Source organism: Colias eurytheme, chromosome 12, assembly GCF_061535395.1.
Source record: "Colias eurytheme isolate Ceu_HAF_F1 chromosome 12, ilColEury1 Martin Lab GWU primary, whole genome shotgun sequence".
NCBI classification, from domain to species: domain Eukaryota; kingdom Metazoa; phylum Arthropoda; class Insecta; order Lepidoptera; family Pieridae; genus Colias; species Colias eurytheme.
In genome coordinates, this window is record NC_142991.1 from 4723117 (window position 1) to 4736750 (window position 13634).

At 35.7% G+C, this 13634-nt stretch overlaps 2 protein-coding genes across 4 annotated transcripts in view; one reads left to right on the plus strand and one right to left on the minus strand.

Annotated features, from left to right (window-relative positions):
- Window positions 1–2075: 2075 nt before the first annotated feature.
- Window positions 2076–6730, plus strand: Naa60 (N-alpha-acetyltransferase 60). 2 transcript variants are annotated; one of them, XM_090108042.1, is made up of 5 exons: window positions 2076–2232; window positions 2477–2582; window positions 2785–3016; window positions 4151–4322; window positions 4510–6730. In XM_090108042.1, the coding sequence occupies exons 1-5, from the start codon at window positions 2216–2218 to the stop codon at window positions 4724–4726; spliced, it is 744 nt and encodes a 247-aa protein (XP_089964168.1). In that variant the 5' UTR covers window positions 2076–2215; the 3' UTR covers window positions 4727–6730. The 2 variants fall into 2 exon arrangements, with proteins under 2 accessions (XP_089964168.1, XP_089964169.1); XM_090108043.1 differs by lacking the exon at window positions 2076–2232 and adding an exon at window positions 2247–2391.
- Window positions 6731–7213: 483 nt separating this feature from the next.
- Window positions 7214–13634, minus strand: part of LOC149903949 (potassium voltage-gated channel protein Shab-like) — a 36015-nt gene continuing 29594 nt past the window's right edge. The window contains exons 5-13 of one of the 2 annotated variants that reach the window (XM_090107806.1): window positions 11406–12252; window positions 10560–10681; window positions 10233–10325; window positions 9845–9922; window positions 9415–9565; window positions 8678–9069; window positions 8312–8384; window positions 8035–8174; window positions 7214–7739 (exon numbers count right to left, since the gene is read on the minus strand). In XM_090107806.1, the coding sequence (XP_089963932.1) occupies window positions 7644–7739; window positions 8035–8174; window positions 8312–8384; window positions 8678–9069; window positions 9415–9565; window positions 9845–9922; window positions 10233–10325; window positions 10560–10681; window positions 11406–12252 (1992 nt within the window). In that variant the 3' untranslated portion in view covers window positions 7214–7643. The remainder of the gene's footprint in view (window positions 7740–8034; window positions 8175–8311; window positions 8385–8677; window positions 9070–9414; window positions 9566–9844; window positions 9923–10232; window positions 10326–10559; window positions 10682–11405; window positions 12253–13634) is intronic. The other variant, XM_090107807.1, reaches the window with a different exon arrangement.

Here is a 13634-nt window from a genome sequence, read left to right on the forward strand (position 1 = left end):
TCTAGGAATGTGCACACATAATATTTGGATCAATTTGCTTACGTTACTGTATAATCAGTATTTTAATACTGAATACTATGCATTATAAGAGTGTCTTTTCTCTTTACATTTGTCATGTTACAATTGTGATCGCAATTTATCACCACGAATATAAAAACAGCCATAAAACGAAAGCTATTTCAACTTCATCAACGCGTAACCACACACTACTTAACACGGGGCGTAAAGTTTGTTAATTAAATTAACCTACATTTCGTTAGAAAAGCCTCTACCTTGAAATCTATAATAATTATGATAGCACGATAGGTAGATACCTATATCATTTGACAATAACAGTAGTGGATCAGCACTTTAGCATGTGGCTAAGTGTTTGAAAGTTCAAGTGGCGAGTAAACGACAGTTCGTGTGAAAGCAGCATCACCGGACATCAGCGTAAGACGAAACCGCGGCGTCTGGGAAGCATCGCTACGAAATCAAATCCAACAGTACTTGTAGCAACATGTGTACAATACGCCTGAATCATTGCACTCCGTTGCGTCAGGAATTTGAGGGCAATGAACAATTATTATTGTGAGCTTTCGAGAGTATGCGTAGTTTTTTTACATCTTTAATATTCTATTTAAATTGTCTCGTGATCTTATCCTACTATCCTATCATAAAATAATATTAATTATAAATGCAAAAATTTGCGAGGATGGATGTATGTACTTAGGTATATATTTCTCATTCACGCTTAAACCAGTTAACTGATTTTGATGAGTACTTTGCAGTGATGTAGTTTATGTAGGTACCAGTTACCAGAGTCCAGAATAACACCCGAAATAAATATTTGCATTTGACCGCGGGCTCTTCTACGGTTGAAAGTCTTGAAACCACAGCTAGAAAAGAATTAAAATTACAACTCTATTGATCAAATTAAAGGTAGGTATAAAGGTAATGTGAATCCCTGAAATTAAATTGCAAATAGTTAAATCTTAACAAAATAATATGATAATGATTTTGGTCTTTGGATGTATAATTATACCGATTTAGTTACTTATTTTTTTACTTTCGCAAACCTTTCAAGTTTGATATTTTATAAACTACTAACTTTCCGCCCGCGGCTTCGCCCACGTTTCCAAAGAAAATCCCGCATAGTTCCCGTTCCCGTGGGATTTCCGGAATAAAACCTATCCTATTTGGTAATCCAAGTTACCCTCTATATGTGTGCTAAATTTCATTGCAATCGGCTCAGTAGTATTGGCGTGAAAGAGTAACGAACACACATACATAATATAGGTACACATACATCCATTCTCACTTTTATAATATTAGTAGAATAGGATAGGACGTAATAATTATTATAGGTAAAAGTATAAAGTTTATCTCTCGCTACCACTGTTATATTAAGCTGATTCACAAAATTAATTAAAACGCAACTTTCTGAGCAAAAAAAGAGAATTAATGAAAGCTTTCAAATGTATTAAATTTCTAGTCTTTCTAATACATATTTTGATTTTGAAATCTTACAGTTAAGGAATAATTTTATTTCTTTTTTAGAAATTTGGTATTATAATTACCTTTCCAATCTGATTTTTTTACACTGAGCGTGCACAGAGCTCTTTTTCGTGAAGTTTTAGTTACCTGCTTTAATTATTGAAGTACTTAATACTGTTACTGTACCCATGCTTTTACCTGGTAACATATGATGCCAAACCCTAAGACCCAAAGCCAAAAGGCCAGATTAATTAGAATTTAGACTAGAAACGTATTTAAATCGGCCATCATCGTTACTGTATCTCAGTTTCATTTTGACAGTATATTAATTTTGGCACGATTTAATATTAGCTAATCGTATAAGCTAACTTGAGAGTCGCTTAACTAATATTTAATAATCAAGCAATGATCACAGAAATTAATTGTTTTTTTCATTTGTTCAAAAGACTAGAATCAAGGCAAAACTTAAAGCAAAAAATAATATGTATTGTCTATAACTTACAAACCTCATCTGTCATTCCGAGTCTGTCATATTTGAAATGACAGTGACATTATGAATGGAATGAACTGTCAGGAACATGACAGTGACATTTGATTATTGTTATCGCTGTTTCTCGGGATTCATAATCATTACTTTATTTATCATTATTTTGAATTGAAATTTAATGGGTATTTATAAAAATTACGACACAACTTGTGAGAAATGTTTGAATGAAACTATTAATGGCCAATTTAACGAATGGCTGGATTCAGCTGGTAAGCAATTCGTTAAGTTTTGATTGTGTTATCGAGTTCCAATTGGTCGTGTTCAATTCGTAATTTGTGGGCATAATTGTCTTCCTCTGGGTTTAATTGAGTCAAATTATTCATTTATTTCTGCCATTGGGACCGCTTGATTTAAATGGCCTTTTACTGGTAAAGTGAATGATTTTTATAAACTTTTCATAATTTTATTCATTTTTAATTGGTTTTTTAATTATAAAATAACTTTAATTTCTAGGTATCTGTCTGAAGGCTTCCAAGTTATTATTGAGAAGTCTAAAGATGCAAAATGTTCTTTGAAAGATGTGCAATTGCGTTTCTTGTGCCCTGATGACCTAGAAGAGGTATGTTTTTAAGTTGAAATAATAATGTTTTGTATATGCCAATTTGAAAGCTACAATTTTTTATTAAACTGCTGATCCATGAATATTACAGAAGCAATTGAATTAAAATCACATATAATTTAAGTTTATAATGTTTTATTTCATATATTCTTTATGTTCCCAGTTTATTAAGCTTATACCATATTGTATCAATTTCTTTCAGGTGAGAGCTTTATGCAGAGATTGGTTTCCAATAGAATATCCACAGTCCTGGTACGAAGACATAACATCATCGGAGAGGTTCTTTGCATTAGCAGCTGTATACAAAAGTCAGATTATTGGTCTGATAGTGGCCGAGATCAAACCTTACCTTAAATTGAACGCGGAAGACCGGGGAATATTGTCCCGATGGTTTGCGTCAAAAGATACCCTTGTGGCCTATATACTCTCCTTAGGTAATTTACATATTTTTTTACTATGCCTTGTCCTTTTCTAGAAGTTATTAACGTAAATAATTTTAATGGACTTGATAATTGCTTAAAATCCTTGAAACTGTGCAACAATTATTATTAGAATTTGTTTATCCAATTCTTTCTACTTACCTTGAAGGTCTTAATTTTTTCTCAATTTTTAGAAAAGTTTCTATGAGTTATAATAAGGCTTTTCATAATCATTAATAATTATAAGTACATGAAATTAGAAAGTGATCATTATCATTAACTAATCAAGTTTATTTTAAATAAAAATTATAAATATAATCAGTTGTACCCAATACCATTCTCCATATTGTTTAAATTCTAACGATGTGAAACTAAGCTTACTATTTCAATTTCAAACAATAGGTCATTAGAAGTAACTTTATTACAGGTGTCATTTCATAAATGCATGCTTGCAAAATTCAAGATCATAAACATCCTATGATATTACACTTGAAAGACAAACAAAATGAAATCTGAGATTGAGGCAATATCTGACATTTTTCCATTATAAACAATTATTGTGCATTTATATATGTACTTTGATGCAATAAATTGAAGTCATGACAAAACATTTATTTTAATGTTTGTGTATTTTCTATAAATTTTTGAGTTTTCATTTTTTTTTTTAATGTAAAGTCTGAATCGGTATAGTTTTACTAAAGTTTCCATACAAATGAGCTCAAAAGTAACTGAACGACAAATAGTTCATCCAGCTTATGATTTTTAATTGTTGTTATAACAGCATGCATCATTTCTGAAAATTTCATCTCTCAATATCAGTGTATAGCCTGATGACCTGGTTAATCCAATTGAAAATACATAATAAAAAAAAGATTTTTTTTATTTCATTTTCTTTGAGTCACATTTTATAACAAACTAGCTTCCGCCCACGACTTTATACGTGCATCCCCGTTTTCCCCCGTTCCCGCAAGAATTTCGGGAAATCCTTTCTTAGCGGATGCCTACGTCCTAACATCTACCTGCATGCCAAATTTCAGCCCGATACGTCCAGTGGATTGGGCTGTGCGTTGATAGATCACTATATCAGTCACCTTTGAGTTTTATATATATAGATATATATACAATCAAAAACATATTTCCTCCATCCAGGTGTAGTCCGTTCGTACCGCCGTTCCGGTGTAGCGACGATGCTCCTCGACGTGTTACTGAACCACTTGGCGGGGCCCGTGCCGCAGCCGCCGCACGAACATCGAGTTAAAGCTATATTCTTGCATGTTTTGACTACTAATAGCGAAGCGATACTGTTCTATGAAAAGAGACGGTAAGCTTTTTGTGTGAAGTGTGTTTATGTTCAGTTCTAAGTTCTAACATTGTAACAGTAAAATGAAGGTGATAAAAAAACGTGTCAAAATGTCGACCTTCAATCTTTAATGCATATTTTCATCAAATTTTTGCAACATTAACTTTCTAACTGTTCACTAAAATAATTCAACTTATTTCCCTTTCAGGTTCCGGCTGCACTCGTTCTTGCCATACTACTACTTTATAAAGGGACTGTGTAAAGACGGGTTCACATACGTCTACTATGTGAACGGTGGTCATGCACCATGGGGTCTATACGATTACGTGAAGTATGTGGCAACAGCAGCATGGAGAGGCGGAGGCCTATATCCTTGGTTGTGGGGGAAATTACGCACCGCGCTCACCATAGCGTGGCATAGATAGCTATATTATGACAATATGAGTGAATGTTAGGAATGAAATACGATTCTATGTCAACTTATCAGACCATAGACAAGATTTGGAATGACTGGCAGGTTAGTTATAAATAAATATAAGTATAAAAAGTTGATTGTGGTATTATGGTTGCGATGTTTTTCATCACAATTTGACGAATGATAAATAATGAGACTTTCCTACATGCTCTGTCTTTATTCGCGCAATCCAATTCACACCTATGCACTGACATCTTTTTGACATTTCTCTCACAATTTTTTTATTTCACTCTTCTTAATACCAGACATTGTATCAAAAAACAATTTTATGTAACAGTATCCTATGTATCTCCTTTATTTTTTGACATAATGTATCAAAATCAATGCAATTCAAAAAACTAGTCGATTTCTTTTTAGCTGGGCTTGCGATGCCAGTTATAATTATAAACAGTATAGTATTTATTTCGGTTATTGAAAATGTTAATCGTGAATTGCGTTTAGTTTTCTCCATGTTGTACCAGTATCAAATAAATTACTATAAATATAAATACTTTGCACTGCACCTAATTCATGATATTATCATGAAATGCTATCTTATCGTTAGTTCATAGTCATAAAGATTAACGGTACAAGGTAATTAAAAAAATTGCAATAATATGGTAACGCAGCTTTACATTTTAAGAAAATAACAAATGTATCGAGATAGGTGCATTATATTATTTTGCGCGATTTTATATTAAAATCCATCAATTTTACATTAATCATTTTGAGAACAAAACCACTGCCAATTTAAGAGCGAGTTATTGGTAGAATGGATTTTTTCATTGTCATTAGATATGCCTGATAACTTGTTTTTTTCGTTTGGAATTGCAATATTTTCCTATTTTTTCCCTGTGCTATTTTTAAATACCATTTCAAAATTTTCGATTATATTTTTACCTTGGAAACTTATTTTTCATAAACAAAAAATTTTTTCTTTCTATTTAAAACGATGTTATTATTAGATACTACGGTACGAAATCATATACATATTTAAATTTGGAAAAATAAGCAGATTATTTTATTTATTATTAATATATTTTGAGTTTTTATTAATAATATTTTAGTGATTAGTCCGCATGTGAATAAATGTAGTTCCTTAGCTTATTTTTTAAAATTTAAAGTATGTTTGTATTTCTTGCATTTTAATTTCTCACAAGTCTATTTTTTTGCAGAAAATTTTAAATTAATTTGTATGCCTATAGAAACAGACAATGTTAGTTGATAAAGTAATATGAGAAATTTTGAATAAGTAATTACGTTACAAAACGATGTATAGTGTGCCATGAATGTAACTCAGAATGTCAAGTAAGGTGCCTGTGTGTTCACATTAACGAATAACTATTTAATAAATTTGTACCGACTAGTGCATTATTATAATAATAATTAACAAGTTTTAAGGAAGAATATAAAAATAATTTTATACATTTTTGTCTAAAATTTTTAAAACGATTTCAATGGAAATGCGTCACGTTTTACTTCCCTCAATTATTAACCTTCAACTAAGTATTATATTTTTAATAAATTATTTTAATTAAGTAGAAAAGAAAGTGAATCATAATTCGAATGTTGAAATTTATCATATTTTCAAATTAAATTTTTTGTGTGTGACAATTTATATGGACGCAAAGAGAGTATCAGTTATAGAAGAGATTTCATGACGGAATTTTCTTAACATTATTTACTCATTTGAAACCAAAGCCATCCTTTGATATATTTCAAACTGAACATATTTTAGTCTTAAGTATTTAAGGAAATTATTTTAGTATTATTGACAGTTATAAAATAGTATTATTTTATAATTCGTGCTTTTACATTATTTTATGTATTATTTATGACAAGTTTATTAAGTCAAAATTCTATGTTTCATTTAATGATATTATAATATCTTTATGTTACTGACATGTTGTTATACGTACCTAATACTGTTCTATTTCAAGTTTCAACACTATAACTCTTCCAAATAAATATCATTGTTGACAAATCTTTGTTTTTTTCTGGTTACCCAACAATTTTTTTATTTTTGACCGACTTCATGTGAGAACCAAGTTCATATCAAATATTTTTATTTTATTTAATTCACTCTCATTCACTAACTATTAGTAGGTTGACCTATAACAGTATAAATAGTAGCCTTCAGCCAAAAAAAAAACAAATGTTAATTTTATGTTAACTTAATAAAAGCAACGGTGATCGGTGGCTATGCGGAGAAAGTATAAGTAATTTTTTTTGACAAAACATGCAACAAACGGAGATTTTTTTTTATATTCGATGTAACATACAATATGTAGAGCAGGTAGTTTGCAAACTTCTTGTATGTAACCACTAATATTCATCTGGGCGTGAAGGCCTGTTTAGGGTTCAAGCATTCTCTACTCTTTTCTACTTCCACCACACACTGAACCATAATTTGGAAAAAAAATAGAAGGAAAGACACTGTGCATAATAATACGCAAAATAATCTATAACAACTTCAGAAACTCTTTAATTTTTTTAATAATTGCTTTTCTTTCATCGACTATGCTGTACAAACTATATTCGCTTAAATTAGAATTAGCAATTAATAATTGCACGTAAAAAACTTAACAAGTAGGTACTTTCAACTTTTCGATTGGAATGAACAATTATTACAATAAGTAATACATAATTTACAATATTTATAACCCTACGAAATGAAATTCATCTATCAACAAGCAGTCACAATCGCCCAATGATATGTTAATTTTTTTATGTATTTTTAATTTTATTGCATTCTAAGTTCATTTTTATTAAGAAATCTATAGCGTACGCGTTCAGGGGTACGGCATATAATTTATCACTACGCGTTCAAATATTGGGGCCGTGGGCATGAAGAGCAGGGCGTGCTAATCGATTATAATTATATTTGTCTACGACACAATGTTGCTTCTCTCAGTGCTGCCTTTGTGGTTATGGCCCTTGAAGTCTTTGAGGCGAATAGGCGAAGACTCGCTGCCGGAGTCGCCCTGCAATAAAACGATTATTGAATAGATAATTAGATTGGTATGTAATAGAACGAACATAATGCTGTACAGTAAGAAGTGGAAAATTTATACAATTTATTTTTTGAAGTGAAACTTCTATAGAGCGAGAATAAATTTCAAGGTCGCGTCATGGCAATACCGTCACGCCATGGAGTAAGGCGACGATTTTGTCATCTTTGAATCTTGCCAAAGAAGTTTCACGTCTGACACGTGTGCTACACACGGCACAAACGCTCTTTTTTATAGTTTTAAAAGAAGAGAAATCGTAATAACATACATTTGCACCCAGCGAGGTAGTCTCTTGCAGGAGCAGCTCGCTGTCGGTGCCGCGAGATTCCTTGTTCTTAAGAATAGACCGAGATCTGGAGTCGCCCTCAAGCGGCCAGCCGCCGCTCCCGCGCTTATTGCCATTTTTTCCTTTAAATATTACATTTTTGATATTGTTAAACAAAAATAAATATCGTTATTATTCGCCCACCACTGATTATCCCCGATAGAGTTGGAAAAAAATAACAATACAATTTTACAATCCCCGGCACTGATGTAGCACGTACCAAACAGAATGTGGTGATTGATAATCCTCGTCGCTATCCCGCGAGGTGGTTTCTTCTCCTCCTCCTGCCACTCCTAAAACATTTTAATTCGTAAACATCTACATTACGAAAGATACGTCTGCAATACAAAAAAAGAATAGAAATAGAAAGAAAGATATAAAAGAAGTTAATTATAGGCACATGCGGGTAACGAAGAGGACAATGTTATATCATGTGACTACACGTGCAAACATACGAAGGACGATACAAACATCAATTTCATGACAAAAGCGAAAAATTTGTACCCCATTGCCAATACTGTCTTAGTCGGTATGTTTGAACGCCATCGTTGTCTTCGTTCTCAGAGGGCCAGCGAAAGCGACTGACCTGTTGAAATCTTGCTTTTCTATGTTTGGGCTTGGTGTCGTCGGCCGCTGGCGTCTCTTCGAGCGGCTGAAGACTGGAGCGAGAGGCGTCCAGCGGCCGCGCGCAAGCCTCGGCCGAGGCGCCCGCTACGGTTCCTACTGCGCCGAGACTTCCCCGCGAGCCCCGCGGCGAAGTCTCGCCCTGCGAATCTTTCGCACACAATACGCTCCCATCCCCAGACGCGCTCTTGCGCACCCCCACAAACTCGGGCGGCCCTCCCCCGCCCACCCCGACCCCCGCGCCGCCGCCGCCGCTACCGTCCAGCGGATTCACATACAAGTTTGAGGAGTCGTTCTCGCACGTGATGTCGCCCTCTGAAGGAAAAGGGTGCGTAAGGCATGATGCAAATGTATCTGCAACGCAAGACAGACGCATATGGAGCCGAGCACGCCCAATGTAGGTACTACCTACATTGCGTGTGCTCTACTCGAACAAAAAATACTGAAATGTGAGTGCATTACAAATATTTATTACGACGTGACATGATCAGCAATGTGACATTGATACTTGTTTATTATTTTACAATGTGCAATTTTTATACAGGAGTAGGTTTATAGATACATACGAGCATGTCTTTCAGACGATCACATATAGGTTTGTTGCACAATATAATTATTATCACAAACAATTAAGGAATCTTTATTTATCAAATGTGAGAAATGTACGTGTTTTAAATAATGATGATAAGTTATATGTACCAGGGCTGTCGAGGCTGTTGGGAGTAGCTTCGGGCAGGGCTCGTGGCGCAGGGTGGCGCTGTAGGCAGGCGAGCTCCACGCACACGGGCTGCCGCAAGTCTGATGTCGGCATTGGCATTAACTGCTCAGCATCTATGAACTCCTTGTAGCCCTGCGTAATGAAAGTTTCATATAAAATCACCTTGTCCAGTTTACTGATTATCTCATTTATGCATATAAGCTACATGCACATAATTTTTCTAACATATATAATACCCACCCACTCAGGATATTTTCTCCATCAACGCCGACATTCTCCTTCGGTCCTGTGATAGGTTTATTGAAATACTTACGCTTTATTGGAGTTAATAAATATGTTAAAAACACAACCACATAGACATTTAATTAGTGCTACGTTATTGTGACTTGCAAAGCCGTTAGTGCTTAGTACCTTGAACGTGCAAAAACAACATTCAAATTCAGAAGGGAGCTGTTCCAAGTCAAGCTGTTTTTCAGCAATCTTCTTTTCCTAGAAAAGAAAAATATTAGTTGTTAACGAGATTCTCTAACTACTACAGACATATACTGTCGAAACTAATGTAAATCTGTGACGATGCTTGTTAACAACAAAATTCTACACACCCAATAATAGGTATTAATGGTAACTTTGCTAACATTTTAACATTGTCACTGATTTATACACATTACACAGAAAGTACAGTTTCACTAAATAGTTCTATGATAGGGTTTAGTACCTGTTAGTATATCTATAATACATTAGAACACCAATTTAATACACTGCAAGCGCTAGCAATAAATGATTTCATGAAATATCTTACTGGTGTTTGTTCAGGGTTTATGAGCAAGCGTTTCTCCGGTGTGCCCAAGCCTTCTGCGGAGAAGCGTCGTTCTTTCTTAGGACTGCTCTGAAACTACAACTGAATGATTTACAAGCCGTTTCTAAAGCACGTATGCTTGTAATACTTGCTTCTACAGCTGAAATTTACAATGGAACTGCAATTGAACCTCATAATATTTCAATTAGGTATTAAATATGTATCTAATGCGATGCCGAATAGGTACCGAGGTATTTTAGCGTTCAAATAAATATAACATTTGCAATAACATAATAGCTTTGGTGGTTTCTATTAAGTAAGCGATGGTACCTGATTAGCTTCAGCTTGTGGTATCCTGTTGGCAAGCGCGTGCTCGTACTGTTTGTAGCAGCCGGTGATGGGCGGCGCTTCGCCTTCCAAACTTGTGCCGTCCGCCTGAGACAGGTTGTGTCCTGGAGACACATACCATTCATAAGTAGCATCGTTTCCCTTTCCACTTAACCCCTTAAGCGTTTTAACCTTTGCTCAAATATGCATGATATACGATAGTTTAGCGATATTAATAACGAATGACGAAAATAGCAGCGTGAGATACACAACACACATTCCACACGAACAGTCTAATAATTCAGCTTCCTCCGGATACACACAACAGACAGGCCACAGAAGAATGGGTGTTAGTTCTATGAAGCGTTAGGCTTACGCTGACAATGTAATCGACCTTAGGTAAAGTGTCTTCGTCGCACATCGCAAGCTACACGCGACGCGAACCCGACCCCAAGCTACGAACATACTAATAAGGGGTCGAGTACGACGGTGCGATAGGAGTAAGTAGCTCATCTGACGTCGTCTCTCGCCTCAATGAGGACGCATTTGTCACCTGAAGACAAGGAATAAAATTCTCTGAATGCACCTCTTTTGATCGGACGAGTAATCATAGCTGTAGCTGCGATGTAACGTGATCTGTTTGATTTTGAGTCTATATGTCTGCGAGTCCGGAGAGCGTACTACGCGACGTGCATTCCTTTTACATTCATTGCATTCATTGAACACATCAAACTTAAAATGAGCACAGACCATAAAAAGCATGCATGCAAACGTGACAAGATAACAATTAGACATAACATAACACATGACATGGAAAAGCATCAGCACATGGCGAAGACTAGTACTGACCTGTGTCGACGATCACGTCGATGAGATCCATGCTCTTGGCGAAGGCATCGCGCAAGTTAATGTGGTGGAAGGACACGATGGAGCCTTCGCGCTTAGCGCGCTCGAGCGCCTCCCGCCGTTTGAGCGCCTTCTCGCGTCTCATCTGATTCTTGTAAAACTCGGCGAAATTGTTGACGATTATAGGGATGGGTAACGCAATTACCAACACGCCGCAAATGCAGCAAACGGAGCCAATGACCTTGCCCAGCGGGGTCGTGGGATAGATATCTCCGTATCCGACCGTCGTCATTGTGATTCCCGCCCACCAAAAAGTTTCAGGGATAGAAATAAATTTAGTTCCCGGTTCTTCTTTCTCCGCAAAGTAAGCCAGTGAAGAAAATATGAGGACACCCATCGCAAGAAACAACATGAGAAGTCCCAGTTCTTTGTAAGAATTCCTAAGTGTAAAACCTAGTGATTGCAACCCGGTCGAATGTCGAGCGAGTTTTAATATACGTAATATACGCATTATACGAAATATTTGGACAACACGACGCACATCTTGAAATTGATCGGTCGCGTTCTTATTCGTTTCCAGAAGGAAAAGAGAAACAAAGTACGGCAATATAGCCAACAAATCTATAACGTTCAGTCCACCTTTGAAAAATTTCCACTTATCCGGCGAAGCACTAAATCGCAACACGTACTCGAGCGTGAACCACGTGATACACACGGCTTCTATCATAGCCAGCTGCGGGTTGTCCATGGGCGTGCCTTGCTCGTCGACTACTTGCATCTGTGGTATCGTGTTGAGAGTGAGCCCTATCGTGGACAGCACGATGAAGAGGATTGAGATCACGGCAATCACCTGCAAGCACGCACTTTTTGAGCTCGGTTGCTCAACACCGCGCTGTCACACGTCATGTACAAACAACTAGATCAATTATTCAAGTTGACAGTGTTAATTGTAAGTTTCGATTATTTATACAACATTGTGTTAACAGTGATTGTTTGAAAGTTATTTTTAAAAAGATAGTGTTTGCATGTGGTATGTATTTACAAAAGTGGATAAATAACTCAGTACCTTTGCTGTCTTATGTTATAGAAGGCCTTATTAAAATAACTGAAATTTTGGTGTAAAAATAACATCTATTGTTGTAATATGTCACAGTAGTGTTGTGTTGACGTGGTGTTAATAAAATTAATTATGTTACAAATATTAGTTTGTATATAAGTATGTAAGTAAACAAACGAGCGTCAGCAAATCTTAACTAAGTATATGCGGATTCGTTACCTACATTTTTCCATGTACATAAATAACGTAGGTACTATGTATATTGTGACGCTCGTTCGTTCTTTTGTATTGTTAGTGGTTTATGATAAAGCAAAAGCATTAGACAGTTGGAACTTTATAAAGGAGAGGTGTGAAAGTACAGTGGGGTAAAAAAAGGGGTCTGCAAAACGACGCTCAGCCAATGTGAGAGACGGCGCGGGCGCGGCTGGCGCCGTACGAAGTGTGGTTCGCAGGACGTCGGACCGTCCCGTGCCGCACCGCACAAGGGCCACCGGAGCGACGTCAGCAACGGCTGGTCACATCGCGTAAGCCCATCCCATTTTAGCAATATTTGCGACAACAATTAAGCTTTGTTTTGGTATTTTCGTCAGAGACCGACGCGGCTGTGAACATTAAAATTAATAGCAAGTGATGTTATATTGGCAAGTTGTGCCGACCTGCAACATTGGCTTTTTATACCAGCTTATATTAAAGCGCCTATATACGACTATATACAGTGGATGTTCCATCGCACTTGATACAATAGTGATATACAAGACATAAATGACTTTATACTATTGTTTATCTTATAAAATGTTGTTAGTTGAGTACAAGTCCTAAGAATCTTTCAAATTTAACCCTTTCCTACTCGTATTAGTAACAGTTTCAGATTTGATACTTTAATATTTCTCTGCAATGATATTGCTGATATAAATATAAATAAATACTTACAGACCATTTGAAGCATCGCTGATGTCGAAAACTTGAATCTTATATCTAATTGTTGCAATAATATAGACAAAGACATCACAGTACATACAGGCAGAGTTTCGACAAAAGCGATAGGATCACAGACTATCTACGGTTGGAATCGTGCAAGACGGGCACACAACACCACAATTAACAAACTAAAACAGTCGAATTAAGAGTCAATGCAATATATAGATGTTATTCATGCACCACATAATATACAACAT

Coding starts and splice junctions, on each gene's coding strand:
- Naa60 (XM_090108042.1), top strand. Junction 3,017..4,150: donor GGCCTATATACTCTCCTTAG/GTAATTTACATA, acceptor TCCTCCATCCAG/GTGTAGTCCGTTCGTACCGC. Junction 4,323..4,509: donor CTGTTCTATGAAAAGAGACG/GTAAGCTTTTTG, acceptor TTTCCCTTTCAG/GTTCCGGCTGCACTCGTTCT.